At 38.8% G+C, this 27,347-nt stretch overlaps 1 protein-coding gene across 10 annotated transcripts in view; it reads right to left on the bottom strand.

Moving 5' to 3' along the window:
* Window positions 1-27,347, bottom strand: part of ADGRG2 (adhesion G protein-coupled receptor G2) — a 127,509-nt gene that overhangs the window by 14,374 nt on the left and 85,788 nt on the right. For 9 of the 10 annotated variants that reach the window (XM_061408007.1, XM_061408006.1, XM_061408010.1 and 6 more), the window contains 18 exons: window positions 26,520-26,558; window positions 24,262-24,303; window positions 20,830-20,883; window positions 17,564-17,619; window positions 16,445-16,500; window positions 15,541-15,583; window positions 15,039-15,076; window positions 13,335-13,429; window positions 12,730-12,796; window positions 9,364-9,755; window positions 7,739-7,910; window positions 7,379-7,535; window positions 6,095-6,238; window positions 4,895-5,017; window positions 4,223-4,268; window positions 3,999-4,102; window positions 3,120-3,241; window positions 1,270-1,538 (listed from right to left, as the gene is read on the bottom strand). In XM_061408007.1, the coding sequence (XP_061263991.1) occupies window positions 1,270-1,538; window positions 3,120-3,241; window positions 3,999-4,102; window positions 4,223-4,268; window positions 4,895-5,017; window positions 6,095-6,238; window positions 7,379-7,535; window positions 7,739-7,910; window positions 9,364-9,755; window positions 12,730-12,796; window positions 13,335-13,429; window positions 15,039-15,076; window positions 15,541-15,583; window positions 16,445-16,500; window positions 17,564-17,619; window positions 20,830-20,883; window positions 24,262-24,303; window positions 26,520-26,558 (2,019 nt within the window). The remainder of the gene's footprint in view (window positions 1-1,269; window positions 1,539-3,119; window positions 3,242-3,998; window positions 4,103-4,222; window positions 4,269-4,894; window positions 5,018-6,094; window positions 6,239-7,378; window positions 7,536-7,738; window positions 7,911-9,363; window positions 9,756-12,729; window positions 12,797-13,334; window positions 13,430-15,038; window positions 15,077-15,540; window positions 15,584-16,444; window positions 16,501-17,563; window positions 17,620-20,829; window positions 20,884-24,261; window positions 24,304-26,519; window positions 26,559-27,347) is intronic. The other variant, XM_061408012.1, reaches the window with a different exon arrangement.

The raw sequence follows: 27,347 nt of genomic DNA, 5'->3' as shown, positions 1-27,347 counted from the left end.
TTGTGTGAAAATACATCGAGACATAAAGTATTATACATAATGTTATATATTACTTGTTGATTATCTAAAGGACTGTTCAGCGGAAGTGTCAGCTTATTATTTTTTTCCTAAGAGAGCAAAACCAAGATCGATGGGTAAGTGCTACCAGAGAGCCAAGTGAACTTAATGGAAAACCAGAACTGTAGAGCTTTAGAAAATGGTCACTGGCTGTCTTGTAAGGTATTAAAAATAAGACAACAGGTCCAAAATCGAGTTGCTTATGCTAGCCACAGTTCACCGAACTGAGACTTAACTCCATCACAGCTTTGGCTCTCCCAGAAATGAAATCTTAAACCAATCAATCAGAAATTGCCCAATCATCACTAGTTAGGTAACCTGTCTGAGAGACCCTGGAAATCCTCAGAGGAAAGTAAGCTTGCAATAACCAACCCACTTTTTGCCCAGATTGACTTCCTTGTTCCTGCTTCCTTCTGCCTATAAAGTCTTTCACTTAGTACAGCTCCTCAAATCTCCTTTCTGTCTGCTAGACGGGATGCTGCCCAATTCATGAAGTATTCAATAAAGCCTGAAAGATCTCTCAAACGCACTCAGTAGAATCTTGTTTGTAATTAAAGTAATGAGCTCCCCAATAATAGAAGTATTCAAGCAGAGGTCAAATTATCTCTAGTCAAAACTAAGTCAAGTCCAGGAGGTTCCTACATTTGGTGGAGAGTTGAATGAAGAACTCTTCAAGATCTTGGGGCATCTAAGATTTAGTGACCAACAATCAACAGGTGGCATAATCAGGAATACTGGGCTGGTATGGTGATGAAGTTACATTAGACTTTATCTGTATGTTCTCTCTCTGCCCTGCTGAGCACACGGCTGTGCATGTGTGTGAATCTGGGAGGTACAGAGCAGAGTGAGGCTAGTTGGGAGCTCAGGGACTGACAGTCTGACCTCATTATCACCAAGCTAATATTTTCAAGTGACTGAGCGCCTTCTGTGTGCCAGCCCCAGTTCTAGTCACTAGAGATACAAAAAAGATTCATAGCCCTAACCTCAGAGTGTTGCGGTCATAACCAATCCAGCATAAATATACAGGTGTTCTAGAAATAGACTTGACGAGGCTCCTCTTTGGGCAATGAAACATGAAAAGAAGAATAAAGCTGTTTTAGAAACCTGCCAAGTGTGACCTGCTTCATCAATGTTTCTATTTGATTAAAAATCAAAACACTGGAGAAAAAGCAGGAAAAGCCCAGGCAATGTGTGAGCAAAAATAATACATACCCCAACCAAAAATGCAGAATTTAAGGATGTATTTTCGGATGTAAGTATTAAACACTTTGACAAGGGCCAGGTACATATGGAATGCTTCCAAGCCCATCCATGTGAATGAGACCAAGAGAAAATAATGCAGAAATACAGCCACTGAGATGCAGAGGCCTCTTATGTCATACAAAGCAATCCACGAGTCCAAGAGGAACACCAGGTTCAGCAGGAGCAGGGCTGCGCACAGCTGGATGAGGATTTTGGAAGGGTAATCCCTCCGGATCTTTCTAAAAGGAAAGGACAAGAAAAGAATTAGCATCACAGTCTGCTGATGCTTATGTGAGCTAGCATGTCTGAGTTCAAAGTGATTTATTTTTATTCTTTGGTGACTGTCTATATGCATAAATTTCTTCTCTTTGAGTGCATGTCTGTATGTGTGTGTGTGGTGGGTAGGTGGAGGCATTACAACTAACAATAGCAACAAAGGAAAAATCTAAACGGAATCATCTGTGATAACCATGTGGAAATTTTATGTTTATATTTCTATGGAATCTTTAACATGCTGACTACTGACCCACCCTTTCAAATAGTATGTAGTAGAGTCTCATGAGCACCTACCCCCATTTCTCCCAAACTCCTGGAAGCATCGCTGCTTCTCATACAATAGGCTCCTCTATTCAGATCTTCAAAACATAGCCAGATTCTCCTGTTATTTTATGTTACTAGTTAAAATGAAATCATGGAAACAAGAGTTCAAACTATAGCTAAATGAAACAGGCAGAGGAAAATACAGTTAATTGATGACATGTACATGTTTACGTGTGTGAAATTAGATCTGGTGAGATCATTCTGAGTAATGGCTGGCCTTATAGTAATTTAGTGTCATTAATCCTTCTAACGGTCCACTAGAAGATCTGTACTCACAGCTGGACCCTAAGTTTGGCACTAAAAGTGAATTTGTGTATTTCCTGATTAGTGTCCAAAAATCTAAACCCCAGAACTTATATACTGTTTCATTTAAAATAGTGTTGGGGAGGTGGTTCCATGGTAGCTCAGCTGGTAAAGAATCTGCCTGCAATGCAGGAGAACCTGGTTCGATTCCTGGGTTGGGAAGAGCCCCTGGAGAAGGAAATGGCAACCCACTCCAGTATTCTTGCCTGGAAAATCCCATGGACAGAAGAGCCTGGTGGGCTACAGTCCATGCGGTTGCAAAGAGTCAGACAAGACTGAATGACTAAGCACAAATGTAAAAAAAGTGCCTATGTTTCCTTCTTTTCTGACAGAATTTATTGGAATCCCACCCACCCCCCCCCCAACAAAGTAACCAAAGGGACCATTCTGGTAAGCCAAGGAGATGCTGTCATCTGGAATGTCATTCTTTCTTTGACCTACAAAGCTGCACCCAATTTGTATCTATATTTTTCAGGGAGGCTTGATATCCTTTATTCTTCTTCATCCCCACACCCATTAATGTATTTAATCTTTTGTGTTTGCTTGGTATAATTTAGAAACAATATATTAAACACAGCTCTTCTGCTGTGTATGGAGCTATGGCCTGTTTCACATTGTAAGCTCTTGTTTTTCCAGGTCTGCATCTATCTTTCATTTCTCACTTAATGTCAACTAGGTACCAAGCATCATTTTAGGGTACAAGGATGATTAAGACACAACTCCTGCCTTCAGTGAGTGTACAAACTACTGGAAGTAAGTAAGCATGTAAACCAAAGTCCCATTAAGTTTCACATATACATGGCCCCACTAGAGGGGTGGACAGGGTAAGCTAGGCCAAGGAGCACTTATTTAATACATTTTGGCCACTGAGGTGACCACTACATCATATAATCCAGTTTCTAGTTGTGGATACTCACTCAAAGGCTATGTAGGTTACAAGAGTAACTGACAGAAAAATTGATGAAAGCCCACAACCAATATAGGTAATAAATGTTAGGGCCATCATCTGAGCTGGTGGCAAGGATGTTCGAGACAAGTCCTAGAAAAGAAAATATTGCTTTCAAGACCAAATATTTTAAAATAAATGACACAGTTATAATTTACATTATTGGGTAGTCTAAGATTGTTCAACAAGCCTACAAGGTAGGCACAATTATTATCATCCTGTTGAGATAATAAAAAATGAGACCCAGAGAGGTTAAGTAATTTGCTCAGGGTCACAAAGCTACGAAGTAGAGGAACCAGGATCCAGGTCTGGCTGACTTCAAAGCCCATGTACTTGATCACTACATTATGGTGCTCTGCAGAAGCCCCAGGCTAGAGCCTAAAGATGTGAATTTGACTTCTGGCTCTTATATTTCTTAGTCTATGACTGTGGACAATTACCTCACAAATGAGTCTTTAAAATGACAATAAAAACACCCCATTCTACCTATATTGTAGGATTGTTGGGTAGATTAAATAAGAGAATTTATGTCATGTTTTATAAAAATTTTAAAGTACACTGCCAACTAAACCATTTTCATTACCCATTTTAATCTGAATTCCCTAGCCCTCTTATAGCTATTTTAAAAAGAACTTAAATGTAAAATTAGAATAAGAAAAAATACTTTGTTCAAATATTTTTCTTCAAGTATATATGCATATTAGAAGAGTCATTTCATTGGTCTTTAACTTTGCCACAGTATCATGAAATCTGCTGATCCATCAAGTCATCCACCAGATAGACTTCATAGCACAATGCCCAGCTACCCCTCAGACCCAGAATCTAAGGCCAGGCAAAGTGGGGATGTTACCAGCAGAACGCCGAAGCTTGTAAGGTGGCTGCAGGTACAGGTGGTCTCATTCAGCCTCCTGTCTTTGACAGAGCAGCCATCAGATGACCAGCCTCCTCTGCCACCTAGGGGGCATGGGAAAGAGTGTCTGTCCCTGCAGAAAGGCCACTGCACCAATCACTGCTCCTTCCTCCCCATTCCCCTTTCCCACTCAAGACTTTGAAAAAGTTACGTCTGGAACCTACCATTTCTGCCCAAGTCCCAAAATACACATCTCACTGTTAAGACATCCTGTAACAGAAGGACACATTACCAATAATTTATCCAACTGAAAAAAACTGAAAAGCAATTAGAAAAAAATGACATTTGAACATTTCAGAATCTCATTCTAGATTTTAGGGGAGTTCTTATTTTATACGGGTCTCTAGAAGTCAGTGAGTCTCATATAGGTCAGCACTTTTTAACCTCAGCCATTGGGTGCAATTGCCTTGTGTTAAAAGGCACATTCTGATTCACTGGGTCTGGGGTGGGCCCAAGAGTCTGCATTCTAGCAAGCTCCCAGGGGAGCTGCAGGTCTGCAAACCATACTCTGAGCAGCGAGGTCATAGATGATGCTCAGTGAACTGGACTTTGCAAGATGCTTTCTCTTTGGAGGTGAGAATCAGACCTGGAGCTGCAGATCTAAATGCACTGAAAATTGGCAATAAGAGCTTGCTTTTTACACTGCTCCTTCCTAGAAAGTAGGAAGGCAGTTATTAGGCACGCTCAAACCCTATGAGCATGATTCTAGTCTCACACACAGCCCTAACTGGGTGTAAGGTGCTGCTGGACCGACTTTTTTCAGGCTAAGTCACACAGGGAGAGTTTGCATGAGGTGTCTCTGGCCAAGGCACACAGACCAGACAGACCCCTCTCACCTGGCTCGGGTCGATATGCTTTAAGGTAACCGTCACGTTTCTTGTCAAGTTCTTGACTGTCAGGTTCGCAACGCTTGAGGAAATGACATAGCTGATCAGAGAGAGGTTCTCCAAGGCAGGGTCCTAGCACATCAAAGAATCAACAAGATGGCAAGAGAAAATGAAATGTTATCAGACAATTTAAGAGTTAGAAGGGACCCTAGTTAGTAGTTTAGTCGCTAAATTGTGTCTGACTCTTGGCGACCCCATGAACTGTAGCCTGCCAGGCTCCTCCGTCCATGGGATTCTCCAGGCAAGAATACTGGAGTGGGTTGCCATTTCCTTCTCCAGGGGATCTTCCCAACCCAGGAATCGAACCCAGGTCTCCTGCATTGCAGGCAGATTCTTTACTGACTGAACTACGAGGGAAGCCCAGAAGGGACCCTAAGGACTATTTAGTCAACACTGTTTATTTTACTGCCTATGTCAGGAATTCAGGGACAGGGAGTAAAGTGACTTCCCCAAGGACCATAATGAGAAGCAGAGCTTGTTCCACTATAGTATGCTCTAAAAACTGAATTAAATTTCATAGACTGACACGAGACCCTCATGAATCTTAAAGGAACATAATAACATTAAGCCATTTAAACTGTATTCCTAAGCAAGTTACCTAACCTCTCTATGCCTCTATGTCCTCATCTGTAAAATGAGGTTAATAGTTTAATAGTTTCTCCCTCAGGGAGTTGTTGAGAGGATTAGAGTTAGCATTTCTAAGTGTTTATGATACTGCACAGCAATTGATAAATACTTTGTGTTGGTTATTGTTATTTATCCTCAACAGCATCATTAGGTCCTGTTTAAAAATAAACTACAGCTTTTCATCAATCCATCTGACTTATAGTAGACTTAAGAATGGGCTTCCCAGGTGGCACTAGTGATAAAGAAGCTGCCTGCCAATGCAGGAGACATAAGAGATGTAGGTTCGATCCCTGGGTCGGGAAGATTCCCTGGAGGCGGGCATGGCAACCCACTCCAGTATTCTTGCCTGGAGAATCCCATGGGCAGAGGAGCCTGGCAGGCTACTGCCCACAGAGTTGCACAGAGTCAGACACAACTGAAGGGACTTGGCATGCATGCCAGCTTAAGAATATTGGAGGATTATAAGAAATAAAACTCCAGTCTCCCAGAATCTAAACCAAGAGCAATTAGAGGCAACTTTACCTGAAACAGGGCAGGAGTTTCAAAAAAGTTGAACTGCACCCTGGAAGCCAGCTCCACAGCATCAGCTGGTAAATGACTCATCAACGATGAAGGCAAAGTAATAACGCCAATACTGTTCTCTGGAGCCTGAGCTTCCAGAGAAACCTGAAAATGAAGCAAAAGATTATAAAAATGTCTGGGGCTCGTATAATGAGGACAGGGAAAACACAACAAGTAATTAAGATGGAGGGTCCTGTAAAGGCATTTATTTGTGGTATCTCTACGTACAATTGGTTCTGGTTTCTCTGATTACTATGGAATTAGAGGCTGTGTAGGGAGATGTGATAGGGAGATGAGGCTTTGGATCAGGAGAGAAAACATTTTATGGATAAAGGAAATGCAGAAACAATCAGAAAGTGCAGGATATTATATGTCAATTATATCTCAGTAAAGCTTGGGGAAAAGATAAAGTTCAGGATAACTGCACAGGGAGCCCAGGGAGACGACAGTAGCAAACATACCAACTTAGTGACCTGTTAGGGCAAAGTCACTGTAGAACCACATGCACAAAATTTGTAAAGGGAAGACTACAAAAATGAAGTTAAAAGACAAGACTTGGTTTTACTCGCATGTTTTCAGCAGCCCCACCTACCCATCCCTCTAATAGGTGGATAGAAAACACTAGAAGCAGGATTGATATTCAGCACCACTATTTCAATAGGTTAAAATATTGAAATGGGTTGAAAAGTAGGGACACATTTGGTGTCCCTGCACACTCCCAACTGCCTAGAACCCACTGGACACCTCCCCCACTTCCCCCCAAACTTCCACAATCCAGTTGCTAAAGGGTTAACAATGGGTGCAATGAGGACCTCTGAGATCTTGCTCCAGCCAATGTCCTTCTTTTTTTTTTTTAATTTAAATTTATTTATTTTAATTGGAGGCTAATTACTTTACAATATTGTATTGGTTTTGCCATACATCAACATGAATCCACCACGGGTATACACATGTTCCCCATCCTGAACCCCCCTCCCACCTCCCTCCCCGTACCATTCCTCTGGGTCATCCAAGTGCACCAGCCCCAAGCATCCTGTATCCTGCATTGAACCTGGACTGGCGATTCGTTTCTTATATGATATTACACAATGTCCTTCTTTTGATTCTGTGATGCCTCATTGTTCTAGATGCTAAATATTTTGAATATCACCCATGGTATAAATAGTAATGGCTTTAATCATGAAGTACATGAGGACTATAAACATATAAAAGAAAAGGTCTTTCCTACAATAAATTAGGATGTACCTGAAGATTCGCAGGGTCTTGGGCAGCAAAAGTAGTTGTGTCAAAATTACTGGCATTCACTCTGATCACAGCCAGAGCCAAAGAAGGGGAGGTCAGACTTATTGTCTTGGTTGAAAAATTCAGCTGTAAGCCAATGTCATCCACTACTTTTAGCAATCTGTAAAGAGAAGTAGCAGTTCAAATTCAGCACTCTGACTGAATTGTTTTCCCCAGTGTAAGCAGAATACAGAAAAGAAACTTAACAAGTCATTATTAACCTCATAAGTGGGAGAAAAATACTTGGGTATAATTAATCATCTAGAAGCATCATTATTATTAGAAGATCCCCTCTCATGACCATATCAGTGTGCTAAGTCATACCTTTGGGCCAAAGGGGCCAGCAAGGTGGGCGGAGAATGAAGGAGTCGGCTGACTTGGTTTATCATTTGTCCTGCGAGTTTAGGCTCCAAGCTGCCTAAGGACAGAGCCCGCTCCATCCGGGACACTTGGTTCTCAAGATCAGAAACACTGATGCTGCTGGTATGAACAATTTCTGTAACAAGAGAACCAAATCACTTTATGAAAACATAATGGAAAAATCACTCATAAAGAAACATACATAGACTCTGTGACCTCGAAAACCCAACCCTAGGTATTTGCCCCAGGGTAAGGAAAACATGTTCATAAATGTTATAGTAGGCTCTTACCAACAGTGTAGGAGGGTTCCCTTTTCTCCACATCCTCTCCAGAATTTATTATTTATAGACTTTTTGATGATGGCCATTCTGACTGGTGTGAGGTGATACCTCACTATAGTTTTGATTTGCATTTCCATAATAATTAGCAATGATGAGCATCTTTTCAAGTGTCTACTGGCTATCTGTATGTCTCCTAACAATGAAGTTGCTAAATTCTACCACTTAACATCCTATTTCTTATTTTGCATATTCCCTTCTAATCTTTATCCACACAATAAAACACTATTATAAACATGATGTGCAAACTAAATATTTGCTTTTGCATTATTTTCACTTCACTTAAGACTTAAAAAATGCCCCAAGTTTCTGTCTGTTTATGCACAGCTGCATACTAGACATGCTATTGAGGTGGCATATCATATTTCATCATTCCTCTCTTGTGGAATTCAAAAAAAATCTCAAGCCATTTGGCAGAGGCTCCAGATCTCCTGGACAGGCTTGCCTGAGGCAGAGGAGGCGAGAACACAACAGCTCAAGTCTCGTGTCTCCAAGAATTTCACTTTGCTTCACCCTCCAAATTCTAGAGGAAGACCTGCTATATCTTATTCACTGGACTTAAACTCCAGAGATTATGCAGAATTCTCTCTGCTTCCTTCCCTCTTCCCTTTATCCTTTCACTCTCAAGCGTACTTTGTGTCCGGGAGCCTGGTGCAGTTTCTGTGGCATTCTCATATTCACCATTATTCCAAACCTATGTGGTTAGTGTGGTTATTTCCATCTTAAGGTAGACCAGGCTCAGTCAGGAGGAGCTAAAAGGCTTATTCCAAATCCCACCACCTGTGAGGGCCTAGGCAGACCTGCCCTGAGGTCTTCTGAATGGTCTTCCCCTTCTCATGGCTCCTCTGGCTCATCGCCAGCTCTGGCATTCTGTGCCATTTCAAGAACATCAATTTTTTTCTTTTGTTTTGTCTAAATGGAGTTCCTGCTTTTAATGGTTGAAAACTGGTCTCTTCAGAATGTTGAAAACAGTGACCCACCTTTTGCAGGAGAAAGAAACCTGTAAAATAACTCATCTGGATAAAATGAGATCTGTGTTTGCCTCAGAGCTATTTATCTTGGCCAAACAATCAATCTCAACTGTATCTGTGTTCTACGAATGCCCAAAGGAAAGCTCTCAAAATCAAGCAGACATCACAAAAAGAAAGGCTTAATGTGGTCTCATTGCAGACATCATAATTTGGCAGGCAGCTGGGTTTCAGGTGGCTCGAATGACAAAAACATGGGAGCAGTGTGGCTTGTCATATTTACCTGTCTTGTCAGGAGGTATGCCGGTCATGTTGACGTTCACAGGGGCAGACGTGGTTGGAGAGGGGGCTGACGACTTCCCAGGGGACAGGGTGAGGGGAAGATCAGGTGGAGGCTTAGGGGAAGAGACAGTTCCAGATGGCAGGGGCATATCAATGGCTGGGCTGGAAGTTATGGGAGCTGAAGGCTGGGGAGAAGGTAGTGGAATCACCCCTGTTGGAGAGTGAGGGCTCTGGGTTACAACTGGATGAGCTAGAGGCTCAGCAAAAGAGAAGGCACTAGAGATCTGGGACACAATGGTGGCCGGAGGAGCAACTGGGATGGCATTGCTGGAAGAAGAGAATGGTGGGCCGTGTGGATGACGAGCGAGACACTCAACGGGATCCTGCAGGTCACTAAAGGCAAGAATCAGAGAGATGCATATGAGACACAAACAAGCTACAGAGGCTAAGCTCTTCTCGTGGCAACCATGTGACACCACCAAGGCGACACGGCTCCGTTGTGGACTTGCATTTGCAGATCCTCTCTGTACCTGCCAATGGTCTCCTGCCCCTGCCCACTTCCACCACCTTCTCCCCAGGAGAGGAATTAGCCAGGAGGGATGCTCTTTTTTGAATTCACAGTTCTGCTTCACTTGTTCACTGCTACTCCCTGATTCTACACGTCATCACTTTTCAGTCAGTTGAGAAGAGCATGTACCACTGCCAGGTACTTCTTGGGAAGGGAGCTGTTGAATGCCCTGCAACCAAACTGGTGGTTTCCATATACTAGGAGTCTTTTTAGATTTCACAAAATTTATTCTTAAAAAAAAAATGGAATCACAGGCCCAAACTGTTTCAAACAAACTTAACATTTTTCTAAAATTAGAATCAAATACCAAAATGTAATTTTCTTGTAATATTCAAATCCACACTGACAAAACTGGCTCATCATTTTTAAGACAACTGATTTGACTTAGAAACTAAAGCATACCCATTTCAAAACTATGTGTGTCCATCCATAATAGATACACTAACTCACTAACTCTTGTGTCAACTCAGTATTAACACTGAGCTCAAAGGGGTAAGGAGTAAACTGAAAAGCAGCTCTAAATTAGTCAGTAACAATAAAATGTTCTTCAATTTTTTCTTACACTTTTTACAAAGTACATAATTCTGTTAATTACAATTACAATCTTCTGCATATTGATCAATAGAAAAATATGTAAAAATAATTATTATTGATTTGTACAGTAGAGTTTTTAATTTCAGGAAATTCTCATACTGGTCTTGGTGGTTCACAAATAAGCTTTTCCTTTCCAAGAAACTTCAAATTTAGGTCATTCACATGCATTGGTGACACTGGGAAAGGTAAATCACACAGCCATTTTTTGCTTCAACTTACTGAATTTTGTTTCAAGAAAATCTTGAGTTGGAATTAACAATATACAATTTTGTGTGAAATTGATGAGCACAGAAATCTGCCAGAATCAATTTTATACTGCATAGCCTGCCAAAGTACTAACTAGCATACAGTACCTGATGAAGAAATGTTGCTGAATGAAAAAAATGAATCAAGCTGGGGCCAAAGGGGTGGTCCCAGCTTATACATCAGCTACACCCTTAATGTTACTTTAGCCCAGTGGTTCCCAATCTTGGCTGTGCCTGAGAATTACCCAGAGGACCTTTTAAAAATTAGAGATTTCTGTGGCCTTCTCCTCAGTGTCTGATTTAGTTGGTCCTGAGGTGACAGTAAAGTCTCCTCATTGGATCCTGATGCTTTCAGAAATTCCATCTCCCAAGTGGGGTTCAACCCTCCACCTTGATGGGGGTATATTAAGCTTAAAACTCAAGTACTCTTTACCTTTATTACATAAAATGCTACATATCCTTAACTAAAGTTCTTCAGCTACTCCTAGGTGCCTAATGTTTCAATATATCCCAGAAATTTGGTCCACAAAGGGCAGACAGGCTACACTTAGCCTTTTATTCCCATATGAGAAGTTTCATATTAAAAAATTCATGTCCTTTTTTAAAAAATACAATTTTTATCTGTAGAAAAGTATACAAAATGCTGCAAAGAAAAAAAAAGTAAACAAGAAAATGACCATCCAGCAGGCAGGCCAATCACTGGGAACTCTTGTGAGCATTTTCATTCATTCAATTCCTGGGTTTTTCCATGTATATTTTCATACACTTTTGATCACACCATCCATGACTTTTGGGATCATCTACTATTTTGAAGAATCCATCTCCCTGCTTACCTCCACTGAGGCAGAGGTTAAGGTAGTGATTTGCAACTTCAGTTGCCCATTAGAACCACCAGGAAAGTTTTTTAAAACTCTTAATCCCTAGGCTATGCCCCAGACTCATTTAACCAGAATTACTGAGGGTGGAGACCAGAAATCAAAATTTTAAAACATTTTTAATTTGAACTAATTGTAGGCTTACAGAAACACTGCAAAAATAACACAGAGATTCATACACTCCTCACCCAGCTTCCCCCAATGTTAACATCTAACATCTGTAGTTTAATCCAAATAGCTACCAAACTTTAGCATATGACAAAGGTGACATCTCAGATCACTGAGGAAAGGGTGGACTTTTTAATAAATGGTGCTGGGACCACTGGATAGATATTTGGAAAAGATTAAATTACTCCCATGCCTCCCACCAAATAAGAATAAATTCCAAGTGGATCTAATGTAGACAAAAATCATATAAGTACTAGAAAAACACAAAGATGAATTCCTCTATATCTAGGTGTAGGGAAAGGCTACAAATAATGCCTCTAAATCCACAAGCAATAAAATAAAAGATTGATAAAATTTAGGTACATTTAAAATTTTTATTTGCATAACAAAAACTTCATAAACAAAGTCAGAAGATAACTGACAAACTGGGAGAAAATATTTGCAACGTATACCACAGACAAAGGTCTATTATCCACAATATATACAGTTCTCTTAAAAACTGATTAAATATCTAATGGGAAAAATACATGAACACACAATTCACAGAAATGATACAAAAATGGCCCCAAATATATGAAAGAAATGTCCAAACAGTTTTAATAAGATAAGTACAAATAACATTAAGATACTATTCTTCCTATACCACACTGGAAAAACTTTTAAATATGAGGACACATTCAGGTGGTGAGGCTGGGAAGGCAGAATATTTTTCACACTCCTCAGGTGATTCTAATGTGCAACCAAGATTGCAAATCACTGATTTCAGGCAACAGAAACTTCATACAAAAGAAAATTGCTTTTTTTCCTAAAATTGAAAACCCTTCTTCACCATCAAAATTTCAAAATTCCTTAGCCAGCATGGTGATTAAATTATTATTATTATTATTAGGAAAAGGATCAGCATATTTGCTACATACCACTGCAGTTTCTTTACCTCCTCCAGGGAGGAAGGGCAGGGGGTCCTGGCAGAACAGCAGCACTGTTCTGGAGGAGACAAAAGGAAAAGTATGAAAATGCAAGGTCAAGAACAAGGCAAGGGAGAAGCTCAGATCCTTCAAGTATTATGCTCACACTGATGGCATTTGAAAGAACTTAAGTCTGAAACAGATGATAAAATAAATTGGATTCCATTATATTGACAATTATATATAAATAATAAGTGCTTAAAATATTTATTGAATGAATAATATGGGGTTGTATGCAGTATCAATTGCTCTTCAGCAACTCCTAAGAGAAATTCCGAAGTAAATATATCCCAGCAGCAATCGATCGAGCACCCCAAATAGAATTCTCTATCTCAATAGGGTTGTTTTATTCTGATTTCCAAAACAGTATACTGAGACTTTACTGAGAAAGCAGGAAAAAGCACCTTTTAGAGATCCCTAACAACTGCCCAACGACAAAAGACTCAAAACAGAAAGTTGTAACATATGTAAATTTATTCATTATATTTTCGATTTGAAAAAGATTACATCAAAGTCATTTGAAAATGAACACGGCCATAAAGATAGCGACAACTTACCCATGGGTCGAATCTTTACTGTTTGGAAAGCAACCATCACAGCACATATGTTCATTGTCTTATTCAATTTTATGGTGAATGTACAATTTACTGTGCTGTAAAGAGAAATATATATAACCAGAGCATTACTCAACTGGAAACCTACCTACATATTTGTAGCTCTTTTTCAAACAGTGGGGAAAGGGGACACTGACACTGTTAACTTGCAATGTCACCCCAATAAGCTTGTAAACACCCACCTACCATGGGTGGAACTTTACCCCAAAGATTTCCTATGACAGAGCATTTAGAGAGGTTTACATTCACAGAGAATGCAAACCAGAGACCCTCTGACCATACACAGCTGCTGATTCGTTTTGCCTACCTGCATAATGAACATGTGGGGGTGGAAACCTGGTTACGAAGACAAGTATCCTGACACCTAGAGTCTGAGCGGTGGCGGCTTGCCTGGTTTCTGGAGGCCAATGGGTTTTCAACATGAGAGCCCTTTGACATCCCAGCCTAGACAAATATCAAGGTCTCTTAAATCCAAAACCACTCTGGCAGTTCCATTTAGGTCATCAGATAACTAGGAATTTAAGACATTCTGTTTCTTTTTTCACTTTTGTCTTGGTTTTAGTTCAGTTCAGTCACTCAGTTGTGTCTGACTCTTTGTGACCCCATGAACTGCAGCATGCCGAACAAAATATTAATGTTGCAAATAATGAGAAGTGAAATAACTAAATACATATGGTGGGTAGGGATCCAATCTACAGCTTCATGGGAAACTTGTCATTATTTGTACCAGTGAATCATTAGATGAGCAGAAACTGTTATTTTCTAGGACTTTTACTAGAATGGAATGCTCAAGATTCAGGTGGTCAGACTACTGACCTAAAAGCTATTCTTGTTGGCTTATGCAGCTAGGACAGCCAGTGAACAACATTTCAAATGATGTGCAACCTCAAATAGCTGTCAGGCAATCTGTGATTCAACCTTGCACGAACTTTTTAATTTCTTATTCTTTCCGATCTTTTCCTTCCTCCTCTCTCCTTTCCCCAAGCTCCATAATTTTTTCAAAATTGAAATGAGTGTCTCTTTTTTTAAATATATATTTTTATTTATTTATGTGGCTGTGCTGAGTCGTAGTTGTGGCATTCAGAATCTTCGATCTTCATTGTGGCACGTGGGATCTTTAGCGGCAGCATGCAAACTCTTGGCTGCGGCACATGGGATCTATTAGTTCTGACTAATTAGATTCCCAGGGATCTAATAGTTCCCTGACCAGGGATTGAACCCAGGCCCCCTGCATTGGGAACACATAGACTTAGCTATTGGACCACCAGGGAAGTCCCTCATCAAGCTCCATATTATGTTCCTTCTTCTCTGTGTGGCCTTCACCCTGACTAGACCACTGGGAGCCATTTGTTGGTCCTATTGGTGGCCTGTGGGGCTAAGGGCAGTGATGAGCCTCAGCTTCATAGAACCAGAGGTAAATGGTTCAACACCTCCCACACCCCTCTGAGCTTCATAAAGAAATGAGAAGATGGATATCACTGTGATATGTGTTTGGAAAAATAAAAAATTATATATCCAAACTATCACTAATGTGTATTTATTCTAGAGGAATACCTTTGAATTTGTACCCTAAGACTCCTCATACTTTATTTCTCATGAGTAGAGAAATAATGATCTTTAATAAAAAAGGTATGAAAAATGACTGACCTTTGGGACTCTGCTGCATCACACTCTGTAAAATAAGTCTGAAACAAAAGAAAAAATGTATTAATGTTAGTTTGATAATTGAAAATATCAGGCAAGATGACCCAGGATTTATCACAGCATCACAGAATCTTAGAACGACAACAACTCCTAGGAATGATCTAATTCTCATTCCTACCAGATTAATGACACATGATCAAAGCTATTCAGGCTCTACTTGGATACCTCTAGTGTCAGGAAACTCTCTACCACACAAGGGAGCACATTCTCCTGAAGCCCCGGTTTAAGAAACTTGGTTTTACTTAAAGGAAAATCTATCCCTGTGTAACATCCATCCATTGAGCCTAGTTTTGATTTTTGGAGCAATATAACTTGCCCATTCATTCTTTTACACAGCAGATTTGGGGGTAATTTGAAGACCTATCTCCTCAGGAATACAGAACTCCAGGCTCTCCCCCAAATAATAACAATAATTATAAACAAGTACAGGATGTACTATGATTACCTCACTTAAGGTTTCCAGAGTTTTGTTGAGTTCTGATTGTCTGCTAATAAAATGAGAAATTGACATGAAGGCGATCATTGATGACGTTAAGTTCAAAACAAGTTAGAATTTTAGCAATTACATGAAGCATATGGTATTTATTGCTTGCAGTGTTCACTTTGAAGAAATACTGGGTACAGTAAGAGATTCCTATGTGGGTAAAATTAATTAATATGACAAGGGAAACAAACCAGAAAGACGCTGTATTGGTTCCAGCCAATGGCAAGATATAAATTATGGTTAAACAATCTTATTACTTATTAGGCTACTGCAACTCCCAGGCAGCTGCCTCTGGCAAAGGGCCAGAGGAAGTGCTGGCCCAAGGCAAAACTTCTGAGACTGGCTAGTCACTCACCCTGGGGGCCCTCTGTCTCTGATTTTTCCTCCTTCTCTCCAACTGACACCCTCCTCCACCCTCCAGCACTCTCCAGCCATGGTCCCCACACTCCACAACCTCAGACCGCCCTGCCACTTTATTTTTTACTCCATAAATGCCCCAAGTTGCTGGCCTTTGGAGAGGTAGATCTGAGACTTGTTCTCCTCATGTGGCTACGTTAGGAAAAAGCCCTCTCTTTGCTGCAAGTCTTGGCTTCTCAGTTTTTTAGCTTGTTGCACAGTGGGCAAAACGAAATCTGGTTTAGTGAAGATCTTACATAATTCAGTAGCATCAAAGAGAACATCCTCACGGGGATATTAGTTGATAACAGGTTACTATGGTTAGTTTGTGAAGAACTCAAGGACCAATTCTTCATATCTCCGGGTCTGTCTCTATCCTATTCTTGGTTTCCAAAAGTAAAGATAGCTCAACAAGTATCTTTCCAGAGTTGATGTCTTAGGTTTTAAATCAAACTGCAAGATTACTCACTTCAATTCCCTTAGAGACAGGATTCCAGTTACCGTGCCATTAGCCATAACTTGATTCTGTTAGAAGCACAACATCGTTAAGAATATAGCAATCATTGTTTTGTTTTATAACACTTTCTAACAAGAAGTTGTTCTTTAGTTTTGTTGGGCACCTAAAGACCTACACCCCAAAGACTGTGATTCCTAACTACATGAAATGTTGTCTAGCAAAAGAGTGAATACATATTGGCTGAGTCAGTCTTTGTTTTTATGTTTTCTTTAAAAAATATTCTGAATCAGCAAGTCTGACGTGCTAATTTCTATCTTTTGTTATTTCAAGAATTCCCCCCAAAAGAACACTATTAAAGCTCTCTGTGTGAATGTAAAAAGGGATACTTGGTAACAACCATCACTGCATTTCTAGCACCTAGCTCATTGCCTGGCACATAGTAGGTGCTCAGGAAATATTCGTGGAATTAACAAACCATATTTGGCTGGGATCTTCTGAACCAATCTGGGCTTCTGAACCAGGTGGTTCAGATGGTAATGAATCTTCCTGCAGTGTAGGAGACACAGGTTCGATCCCTGGGTGGGGAAGATCTCTTGGAGAGGAAATGGCAGTCCACTCCAGTATTCTTGCCTGAGAAGTTCCATGGACAGAGGATCCTGGGGGGCTACCCTTCATGGGATCCCACAGAGTCAGACAGGACTGAGTGACTAATACTTTCACTTTTCACTTTCTGAACCAATCTAGGTTATGGGAAGGCTGATACTACTTGTCTGAGTCCCAGATGGGAGTGAACAGGATCAGATTGAGACTATTTTTAGAATCAAGGTATTTCCTATTGCTAGGAGTTTCTAATATAATTTAAAATTCTGACTGGCAATAGAACTATATCATATAAACACTCATATTCAGCAGCAAACCCAGTGAAAACTAAAACATAATTTTTAACAAAACTCCATGATTATCATGAAATCAAGCTCTCCTGACAAAGCTAGTGTTTCAACAACACATACTTTATTTACATTTGGTCATAAAAGTAAATATGCAAAATATTATAAATAATTTGAACCTTAAATCTTTGAATATCTGAGAATTCAATTTTTAAATTGCAATTAAAAAATCTTTAAAACCTACCTGGGTAATATTGCTTTCTTCGTCATATTGAAACATGATCTCACCTCTAAAAAAGGCTAAAAATAAAATTTCAAAAAGAAATCTGAGACTTGCATCCTTAAGAGTTTGAGGATTAATATGACACAGGAAAAGATCATCATATTACTTTATAACAAAGTCTTTGTTATTCACATTTACTCTCTTTTCTGTCAGAAAGTTATTCAATGATTATCAATCAGTACAATTTTCAGAAAATATCAACTCTACATTTTATGTGGCAATGCAGAAAAAGAAAAAGCTTATCTGCTTGTCAAGAAATTTTATCCCTACCTGTTTCTCATCAAGACTGTTTTCTGTCAAGATGTTAACTAGGGGAACTGTGGCTCTAATGCTGAAAATCTTTTTAAGCTGTTATAGTTGCAGTTATAGGAGACAGGGAAGGGAGAGAAAAAGTATTTCTCAGCAGTTAAGCTACCTTATGGAAGTCTATTTATTCCTTGCCATTTGCAGTTTTTGTTGTTGTTTTAAAATGCAGTTACCAAATGCACTGTCTTTCCTAGGAACACAGTTGAGATTTTGCTTTGAAACCTGAATAGAATGCAGAGCAAATCCTTTCTTCAGTTGAACAACTTGTGACTTTCATCCCAGAAAAGCCAGAAAACTCTGTTTTGGAAACACCTGCTTTGAGAAATACTGAACTCAATTTCAGAACTCAAAGCATTTCCTGCAGGGTATACTCGGAGGGGCTTTGGCTCCATGTGGAAACTAATAAAACAGAGACTCCTTAACAGAAGTACACTGTGTGCACTTCATAATCTAGAGACAAAAAACTGGCCTCCTGAGCAGAAAGGCAAGGATATTGTATAAACTAGAGCAGGGCTCAACCAACTTTTCTGTAAGAGATCAGAAAATAAATATTTGAAGTTTTTGTGGGCTATATGTTCTCTGTTGAAACTATACAACTTTGTGGTTATAGTGTAAGAGCAGCCATAGTCAGTATATAAATGAATGGCATGGCTGGGTTCCAACGAAACTTTATTTACAAAAACATGTGACAGGCTATTATTTGAACTATGTGCAGTAGTTTGCCAACTCCTGAGCTAGAGGGTGGAAGGCCTCCCAATCTCATCTTTCATTGCACTCCAAAATACAACTGATTCCCATAGCCAAGGACCCAGCAGTCCACTTCCACTTAAAATGGCTGACAATGCCATTAGACCAGTGAACATGATTTACCTTTTCCAGCCACCTTTCTACTGAGAACCCCAAATTCTGCATATTGATACTGAAATTTAAATTAATACACTACATAATTATTAAAAGCAAAGATAATCAGTTGCTGTTGTTTAGTTGCTCAGTTGTGTCTGACTTTTGTGACCCCCATGGACTGCAGCCCACCAGACTCCTCTGTCCACGGGATTTCCCAGGCAAGAATACTGGAGCAAGTTGCCATTTCCTTCTTCAGGGGATCTTCCTGACCCAGGGATCAAACTCACATCTCCTGCATTGGCAGGCTGATTCTTCACTACTGAGCCACCAGGGAAGCCCCGAGATAATTTATAAATGCATAGAACTGCTTGTCCATTTTTGCTAAAATCTTAGCTTTTAAAAACTTATTTAGCAACTGTATGTGTGCTGACACACAATTTTTCTCCCTTGCCTCTCCATTCTCCAAGTTCATCCTTCGGTCTCATTGAGCACATGTTCAGTTTCATGAATGTGCTGGGCATACAATGGTAGCAGAGCAGCCAGGAAGCCACTACCTTTTGACCCTCAGCCTGACTCTACCTGGTCAGATCCCAGTTTTCTCACCAGCCTCCATTTCCCTTAATAAATCCAGATTGGAATCTGTAAGAAGTGAAGGTTTCTGGCAGGATATTGTGGAATTTCTGGTGCCAAAAGAGTTGCTCCCCTGAAAAGGTTGTTTTCACCAGACACTAAAACAAATGGTCAATTCAGTAGCTTAACTGGGGAAAACATTACTCCAACTAGCTTCCCGGCATCTGTTATTCAAGATGACCAGGATTTTTTTTTTTTTTACTAAATGTTCAACTTTGAAACAGTTATCAAACATCATGTAGACATAACATTAAGCTAGACATTAGTCACCAGTCCAAAACATAAATGAAGCATGAAAATAATGAAATTATGGAGTATCCAGTGAAGAGAGGGGTACGAGGGGCGGGAGGTGAGGAGAGAAGAGAGTTACACAATACATGGAAGTGAAATGTATCCAAAACGTTCTTTTTTCTTTAATCAAAGTCAGCTAATATTTTCCTGCTATATTCAACTTGGAGAATACTACTAGCAGAAAGCTCACGTAAGTAAACTTTACATTCACACAAATAGAAAGTGTTTGTGGAACATTTTTTCAATGGAAAGTTTGCTTGTTTTCTCAACTATCCAACCTTAACGTATGTTACTTGAAATTGTTTCCTATGTTTTTCAAACAAAGTATTAAACTGTTAAAAGGAACAGAATAAAATGAAAGTATTCCCATAATTATTGGCTTTTTTATATCATTGGAGCCACACTAAAACTTTTAACATTATAAAATACTGTTACCTTCCTCTTCTCTCTTCCCGTGATCCACTTCTGACCTGTCACACCATGTTTTTCTGTTTTTCACATCTGCTTTCATTGATTTTAATAAGGAAGGGAGGCCAGAGAGCCAAACCAACGTGAGAAAAGTGGTTGCTTCACTCCTTCTGGCCCATGGCAGAAGGGAAAATATTCCCATTTCAAAAATAGCATGTTCTCAAGAGGTTTCCATTTTAATTTTTAAAAACAGTGGACAGTCTTAGTGATGGCAAAATACACTATGGGCACTCCTGCAATTAGCGTCCAATTAAACAAGGTGTATGTGAGATTTTCAACATTCTAGTAAAGCAGTTTGTTTTATTTTTAGCAAAAGACAACATCCTGTTTCTAAGTTATAATACTGAAGGTCCTATAGAAAAGCTTGAGGACTTTATATACAAGAAATGGCTTTCAATAATTAAATCCATTATTAATTATGTTCATGAATTAACTCTAAGGATATTAGCTATGGTGAAAAATATTTGCTGCAGAGTTTCATGTTCTCATATTAAAGGAGTTAACCCATTATCTCACTTTCAATCATATCTAAAATTTGCTTTGGTTTTCATTTGAGACTCTGGGTAGCCAGGTGTGATGAAAAGAGATAAATCAGAGGGTCCCACATCATATACTTAACAGCTGGAAAACAAACCGTTTCTCTGTGGAGCTAATTTATTTGGTCATGTGTAATGTACACAAGAACTAACCTGAGTTATTGCAAATAGATGACAAATTGCAGATATTTCTCTGGGGTTTGACACCTGCAAAGAAAACACAACCCAGCGGGTTAAACATGTTAACACCTGCACTTAAATACAACATTAAGAGAATTCACAAATTCAGGCATTGAACATGTACCCAAAATACTATATGTTGGATATAACTGGCTATGATTAATTCCACAAAAACTAAAGGAATGAGTTTTCATTTCTTAGTAGTTAAGCTATGGAAGTGGACTCACACCATTCTTTAGTGTGTCAGTATCCGATCCCCTACTCCTCCTGAAAATTTCTTTGTCCCATTCCCAATTAATCCCTTTTCTGCCCAATAAAGAAGGAACAGCATGAATACAACTGAGTATAGAGACTTTAAATGAAGTAGCCCTTCCTTACTCATAGATCCTCTTTCCTTTCCTGAGAGTCCATGAACACTCTAATGCTGGTCTTAGCTCCTTATGTAAACATATGTATGAAATAACATCAATGTGTGATATCTTTTCACAGGGGCAAAACCTGTAAAAGTCAAAAAATATTGGCTGAACATCTCCCACCTTCTATAGGCTTTGGGAGGTTCCAGATACAGACTCTGCCCTCAAGGAGCTTACAATCTAGTGAGGGATACTGGCCAGTAAATAAAAAGCGATAAGTTCAGCTGCTCAGTCGTGTTTGCCTCTTTGCAACCCCATGGACTACAGCACACCAGGCCTCCCTGTCCATCACCAATTCTTGGAGCTTGCTCAAACTCATGTCCATCAAGTCAGTGATGCCATCCAACCATCTCATCCTCTGTTGTCCCCTTCTCCTCCCGCCTTCAATCTTTCCCAGCATCAGGGTCTTTTCCAGTGAGTCAGTTCTTCGCATCAGGGGGCCAAAGTACTGGAGTTTCAGTTTCAGCATCAGTCTTTCCAATGAATATTCAGGACTGATTTCCTTTAGGACAGACTGGTTTGATCTCCTTGCAATTCAAGGGACTCTCAAGAGTCTTCTCCAATACCACAGTTCAAAAACATCAATTATTTGGAGCTCAGCTTTCTTTATAGTCCAACTCTCACATCCATGCATGACTTCTGGAAAAAACATAGCTTTGACTAGATGGACCTTTGTTGGCAAAGTAATGTCTTTGCTTTTTAGGTTTCTGTCTAGGTTGGTCATGGCTTTTCTTCCAATGAGCAAGTGTCTTTTAATTTCATGGCTGCAGTCACCATCTGCAGTGATTTTGGAGCCCAAGAAAATGAAGTCTGCCACTGTTTCCATTGTTTCCCCTTCTATTTGCCATGAAGTGAATGGACTGGATGCCATGATCTGAGTTTTCTGAACGTTAAGTTTTAAGCCAGCTTTTTCACTCTCCTCTTTCTCTTTCATCAAGAGGCTCTTTAGTTCTTCACTTCATAAGGGTGGTGTCATCTGCATATCTGAGGTTATTGATATTTCTCCTGGCAATCTCAATTCCAGCTTGTGCTTCATCCAGCATGGCATTTCACATGATGTTATAAAAAGTTATAGTGAAGGCAAAATGGAGTGATGGCCAGTACAACAGATGACATAGGCATACAAAGGAGGCAGAGATGAGTAGGAGGAGAAATAAGCCATGTTAGAACAAAAAACTTCACAAATATTAACCTAAGAAATACCTTCTCCTTTGGTGAAAAGAGAGGTACATCTTTTCTTTGATTTCAAAAGAGCTCAAAATTTACTCCACTGAGAATCTTTCCTTCATTAATTTCACCCTTTTGGCGAATTATCAAAAATCTATAACAAAAGTGAGGGACAAATGTTGACTGTGTATTAGCAGACTGCTGAGGGGAAAAGGTTGTCATATTAAGAAATATTTTGCTGTCCTTGTTAGGTCTGGTTTGGTCAAAATTATGTATGCAATGTCTGGTTGCTATTTTATTTCTACTGCACTTTATGAGTGCTTAATTCTTTCCCAAGAGAACTAGTTTGGATATAAACTAAAATTATATTTTGAGTTAGTACATGTGATGTGGTTCCTGCCAGAATGATTTAGTTGACATTTGGTGTGTAGGCATCATGTTTCAGCTAAGGGTTTTGATTCTGTGAGCAAACAATTTAGATGGTGAAAGGTACCTGACATGTAGATTTCTATACTGGTCCAGCAATGTTACCCACACCAAAATAGAAAGATTTCATTTAAAATATACTTACTTATGGATATAACTCATTGAAAACATATACTATGCAAATACTATAGAATATACGGATGGTGGGTTGTAATGGTTTATATGTTCTTTACAACCATTGGTCTATTGCTCACTAAGCTTTTCATTCTATCATCTCTCCTGTTTCTCTAAATTTTTAGTAGTACCTTCATTTCCAGTGATATATGTCTTCTGCTGTTCATGCATACTGAGAATTTTCTTTCCAATTGCTAGGGCTGTTATCCATAATTTCCCCCAAGGATATGGCCACAGGTCAGCATTTAAATCATGAGTGAGAAAACTTTGGCTGTAATGGGTTAAATAGTAAATATTTGGGGCTTTGTGTGTCTAAAATATTTTTTGTCTCTGTTGCAGCTACTTTACTATTCATTGTGGCAGGAAAGTAGCCATAGACAATGTATATAAACAAATGCACATGGTGGTGTTCCAATAAAACTGTATTTACATGCATACATGGTGGGTCATATTTGGCCCACAGGCCATAGTTTGCCAAACCCTGCTTTGGATCAATTGGAAGCCTTTGTTAAGCAAATCATGAATCCTTAATCTTATAATAGGTACTTAAAAGTACATTCCTTTTTGGATTTAAATAATTTCTGAGGTTCACTCCTCTAAGAATCTTTCCCTCATAAACTGCATACCACTGATAATCATTAGCAGCAGTCCTCCTATCTCCCATGCCTTTTAACCATGTCAGAAACACTTGTGTAATCATTGCCTTTATTCGCTCATATGTTCATATAGTTATGTTTGTTTCTCTTGTCTTTCCCCATAGACTAGGAGATTCTAGAGAGTGGGAATTGCGTCTAATTATTATTATATAATAATAACTTTTATTCCCTGGTGGCTCAGACAGTAAAGAATCCTCCTGCAATGCGGGAGACCTGGGTTCGATCCCTGGGTTGGGAAGGTCCCCTGGAGGAGGGCATGGCAACCCACTCCAGTATTCTTGCTTGGAGAATTCCATGGACAGAGGAGCCTGGCGGGCTACAGTCTATGGGGTCGCAAAGAGTTGGACACAACTGAGCAGCTAAGCACAGCACACAACACAGTACATTATTATATAACTCCAAACACTTAGTACAATTTAAGGTACCCAGTGCATAAACATCTATTCATTATGTACAGATTTCATTTTTAAAAGACAGGAAAAAGGTAAAAGAAAATATAAACACCCACCACTATTTATTTAACTTTAGGTATAAAAAAAGAAAGTCTACATATTGATAATAAGTCATACCTGATGCATTGAAGGTTTTTACTATAGTGATTTTAGTTTTTTCTGCAAAGAAGCAATTTAAACATTAGAGCAGAATTGTTACTTATTTTTTAAAAACAATTTACCATGAGTATCATTTCAGTGAACTATTAAGAAAATCATACTGTTGACACCTTCAAGACACTATTGGTCATCTCAGCAGCAGGATGAATGAGCTTTACGTACTCAGATCATTGGCAGAGGGTGGGTCTGGATTTGGACTGCTGTTTCCCCAGTTGGATCACATCTGTTACACACCCCACTGCTTGCATAATTCTACCACAGTTTCCATGTGCTGCTGCTAGACAAATTAATGTGGATTTACACATCAGATATGCAGAATTAAGTCATTATAAGGATCTTCATGTGATAGGTTTTAAAGAGAGGGCAATTCAGAATGAACATTAATGTAAACAGTAAACACAAGATCGAAAATATTGCTATAATACTCTAATATCATGAAGTATCCCGCTATTTTCTTAAGACATTAATATAATAATAATGTAATATTACTGCAGATAAAATTATCCTCAGAGAAGTAGAGAATATCCAACTACAGTCATACAATAAGCTCATAGCAGAACCAGGAGAGAACTGTTCAAAGTCTTGATTCACAGGCAAATATTAACATACTCTGAGGAAGCAAACCTTAGAAATACCCTCCCAACACACTCTGGGGACAGAGCCCATGGCTTGGTTTCCAGTGAAGAGAGAATCAGGCTCATAATTCCTTACTGTAAGGATGATGTAAGAGACTGTGTTCAGGGCACAGATTTGCTAAGAAGGTCTGTCTCCTAGGGTTAGTGGCAAGTTCTGAAGAAAACATCAAGGTCAGATCTTGGAGGAGCACTTAATGATGATGGCATTCTGAGTTTCAGAAATCTCATTTCTATATGTTATTGACGAGTTTCTGTTTCAGTATGTGAAAGAGCCATGGGCAATGATTGGTGGTAATCATAAAGGCTGACAGCCTTTTGCATTAAGAATCCTTTAAATATATGGTTTGTTCCAATACATTGCTTTCCAGAGTAAATAAAACACAACTGTGAAATGAACTCCTGGTTCTAGTGAAAAAAGAAAGTGCTTTTAGGGAAGAAAGTTCTTTAGCCTTACAAATAAAAAATGCAAAATGGAACCTATGGAATTGAGAGGAAGATATAATAATATGATATAGTCTCAGCTCTGGGCAAAGGTACAGTTACAAAGACATTCTCATCCATTGCTGGAAGGAATGTTGTTGGGTACAACTTTTCTAGAAGGTAATTGCGTAGTAGGTGTCAAGGGCCTTAAAATATTCATAATGCTGATCTAAATAAGTCTAATCCTTGAAGAGCATTCTACAGAAATTAGGGAGGAATGCAAAGATATTGGCACAAGGATGTTCACTGCAACAATTTCTTTTTTTCCCCAAGGTTTTTATGATTTTATTTTTTAATATAAATTTATTTTAATTTGAAAAGTAAAAACAAATTTAATGTTCATATACAGTACAAGATGGAATATTATTAAGTCACTAATAGTTATGGATGCTGAATGAACAGGGGCTCTGTGACAATCTAGAAGGGTGAAGGGGAGAGGGAGATGGGAGGGAGGTTCAAGAGGGAGGGGACATGGGTGTACCTATGGCTGATGCTTGTTGATGTTTGACAGAAAACCACAAAATTCTATAAAGCAATTATCCTTCAATTAAAAAAGTAAATGAAGTGGCAAAAATAAATAAATAAAATCAACTGAAGCAAAAAAGTAGTAATGGATGCTGGAAAATACTTATAGCTTAGTATGAAGTCAAAAGGGCAAGATATAAAAATTTATGTAAACTATGACGATTTTGTTATACACATATACATACTATATATATATATGATAGTGAATGGAAATATACCAAATTATTATCAGTAATAGTCTTAGGAAAGTAATATTAAAAATGATTATAATTTTCCTCTTTGCATTTTTCTATATTCCTCATTTTTATGAGTTAAGATGAATTACTACTATAATCAGAAAAATAATAAATGTTATTTTAAATAGAATGCTATTGCTGTAAGAGTTTGGAAGCTCAGAAGTGTGGTGACACCAGAACTATACAGTTTGAGCTCAAAGTAAAATGAGTAATAAGTCAACAGTTGGGAGTCATAGGAAATGGGCAAGGAGATAACTTTTACTAACCCAGAGGAACACAGTGAGAAACTCAAGAAGCCACAGAAGACAAGTTATTATATTCAGAAATAATTTGACATTACCTGTTTTGTTCAAAGTAGATAACACGCTTGAAGTAGCATCTGAAACAAAATAATAAAAATTAGCACAATTTATTGGCATGATTAACAAATACATGCATCTTCATAGGTTCCTTAAACATTTCACTTTCCCTCAAATCCTGGAGAAGTTAAGAGAGTTTTGCAAAAGCCAATTGGCACTAGCAAATGTATTTGCTGCCCACCCCCTTACCACACTATCACTCCCCAACTCCCACAGACAATGCCTGAGAAGCATTCATTTAAAAATGTGTTTCCTGAACACATGTTATGTGCCTAAAACACAGCAACACTCCTATAATTATTAGATTTAAATAAACTCATTCATGTTGCTTAATATTTTGTCCCCTTTTTTCTCTATCATAATGAAAGTCCCTAAGGGATACAGTTAGTATCCCTTCTACAGTTAGTACTAACTTTAATACATAGCCCTATAGATGCTTAATGCATTTGTACCTAATGGTATCCTCTTATAAAGCAATCTTTAAGGAATTCTAATTTAAATTCGGAGATCTTGAACACGGTATTTAACCAACTTTTAAGGTAATCTCATTTTGATCTTGTTTTACTTAAAATTTACCCTATTGGTATTTCTTTAAATGAAAATCCTTCTAGAATTTATTATTCTGGATGAAACTTTAAGGGGAAAAAAAAGGTATGTATTATATTATCACACTTTTAAAAAACCCCACATAAATGGGATCTAAAAACTACTGCCCAAGTGATTTTAAAGATGTTCTTTCACTGTAAAAAAGTAATTGCACATAAAAATGATAATGTCTGGCCCTTTCCACTGGACCAAATGTGAATTTA

The sequence above is a fragment of the Bos javanicus genome, chromosome X (assembly GCF_032452875.1).
Source record: "Bos javanicus breed banteng chromosome X, ARS-OSU_banteng_1.0, whole genome shotgun sequence".
NCBI classification, from domain to species: Eukaryota; Metazoa; Chordata; class Mammalia; order Artiodactyla; family Bovidae; genus Bos; species Bos javanicus.
The sequence above is the reverse complement of the archived record's forward strand: the minus strand, read 5'-3'. Positions and strand labels throughout refer to the sequence as shown.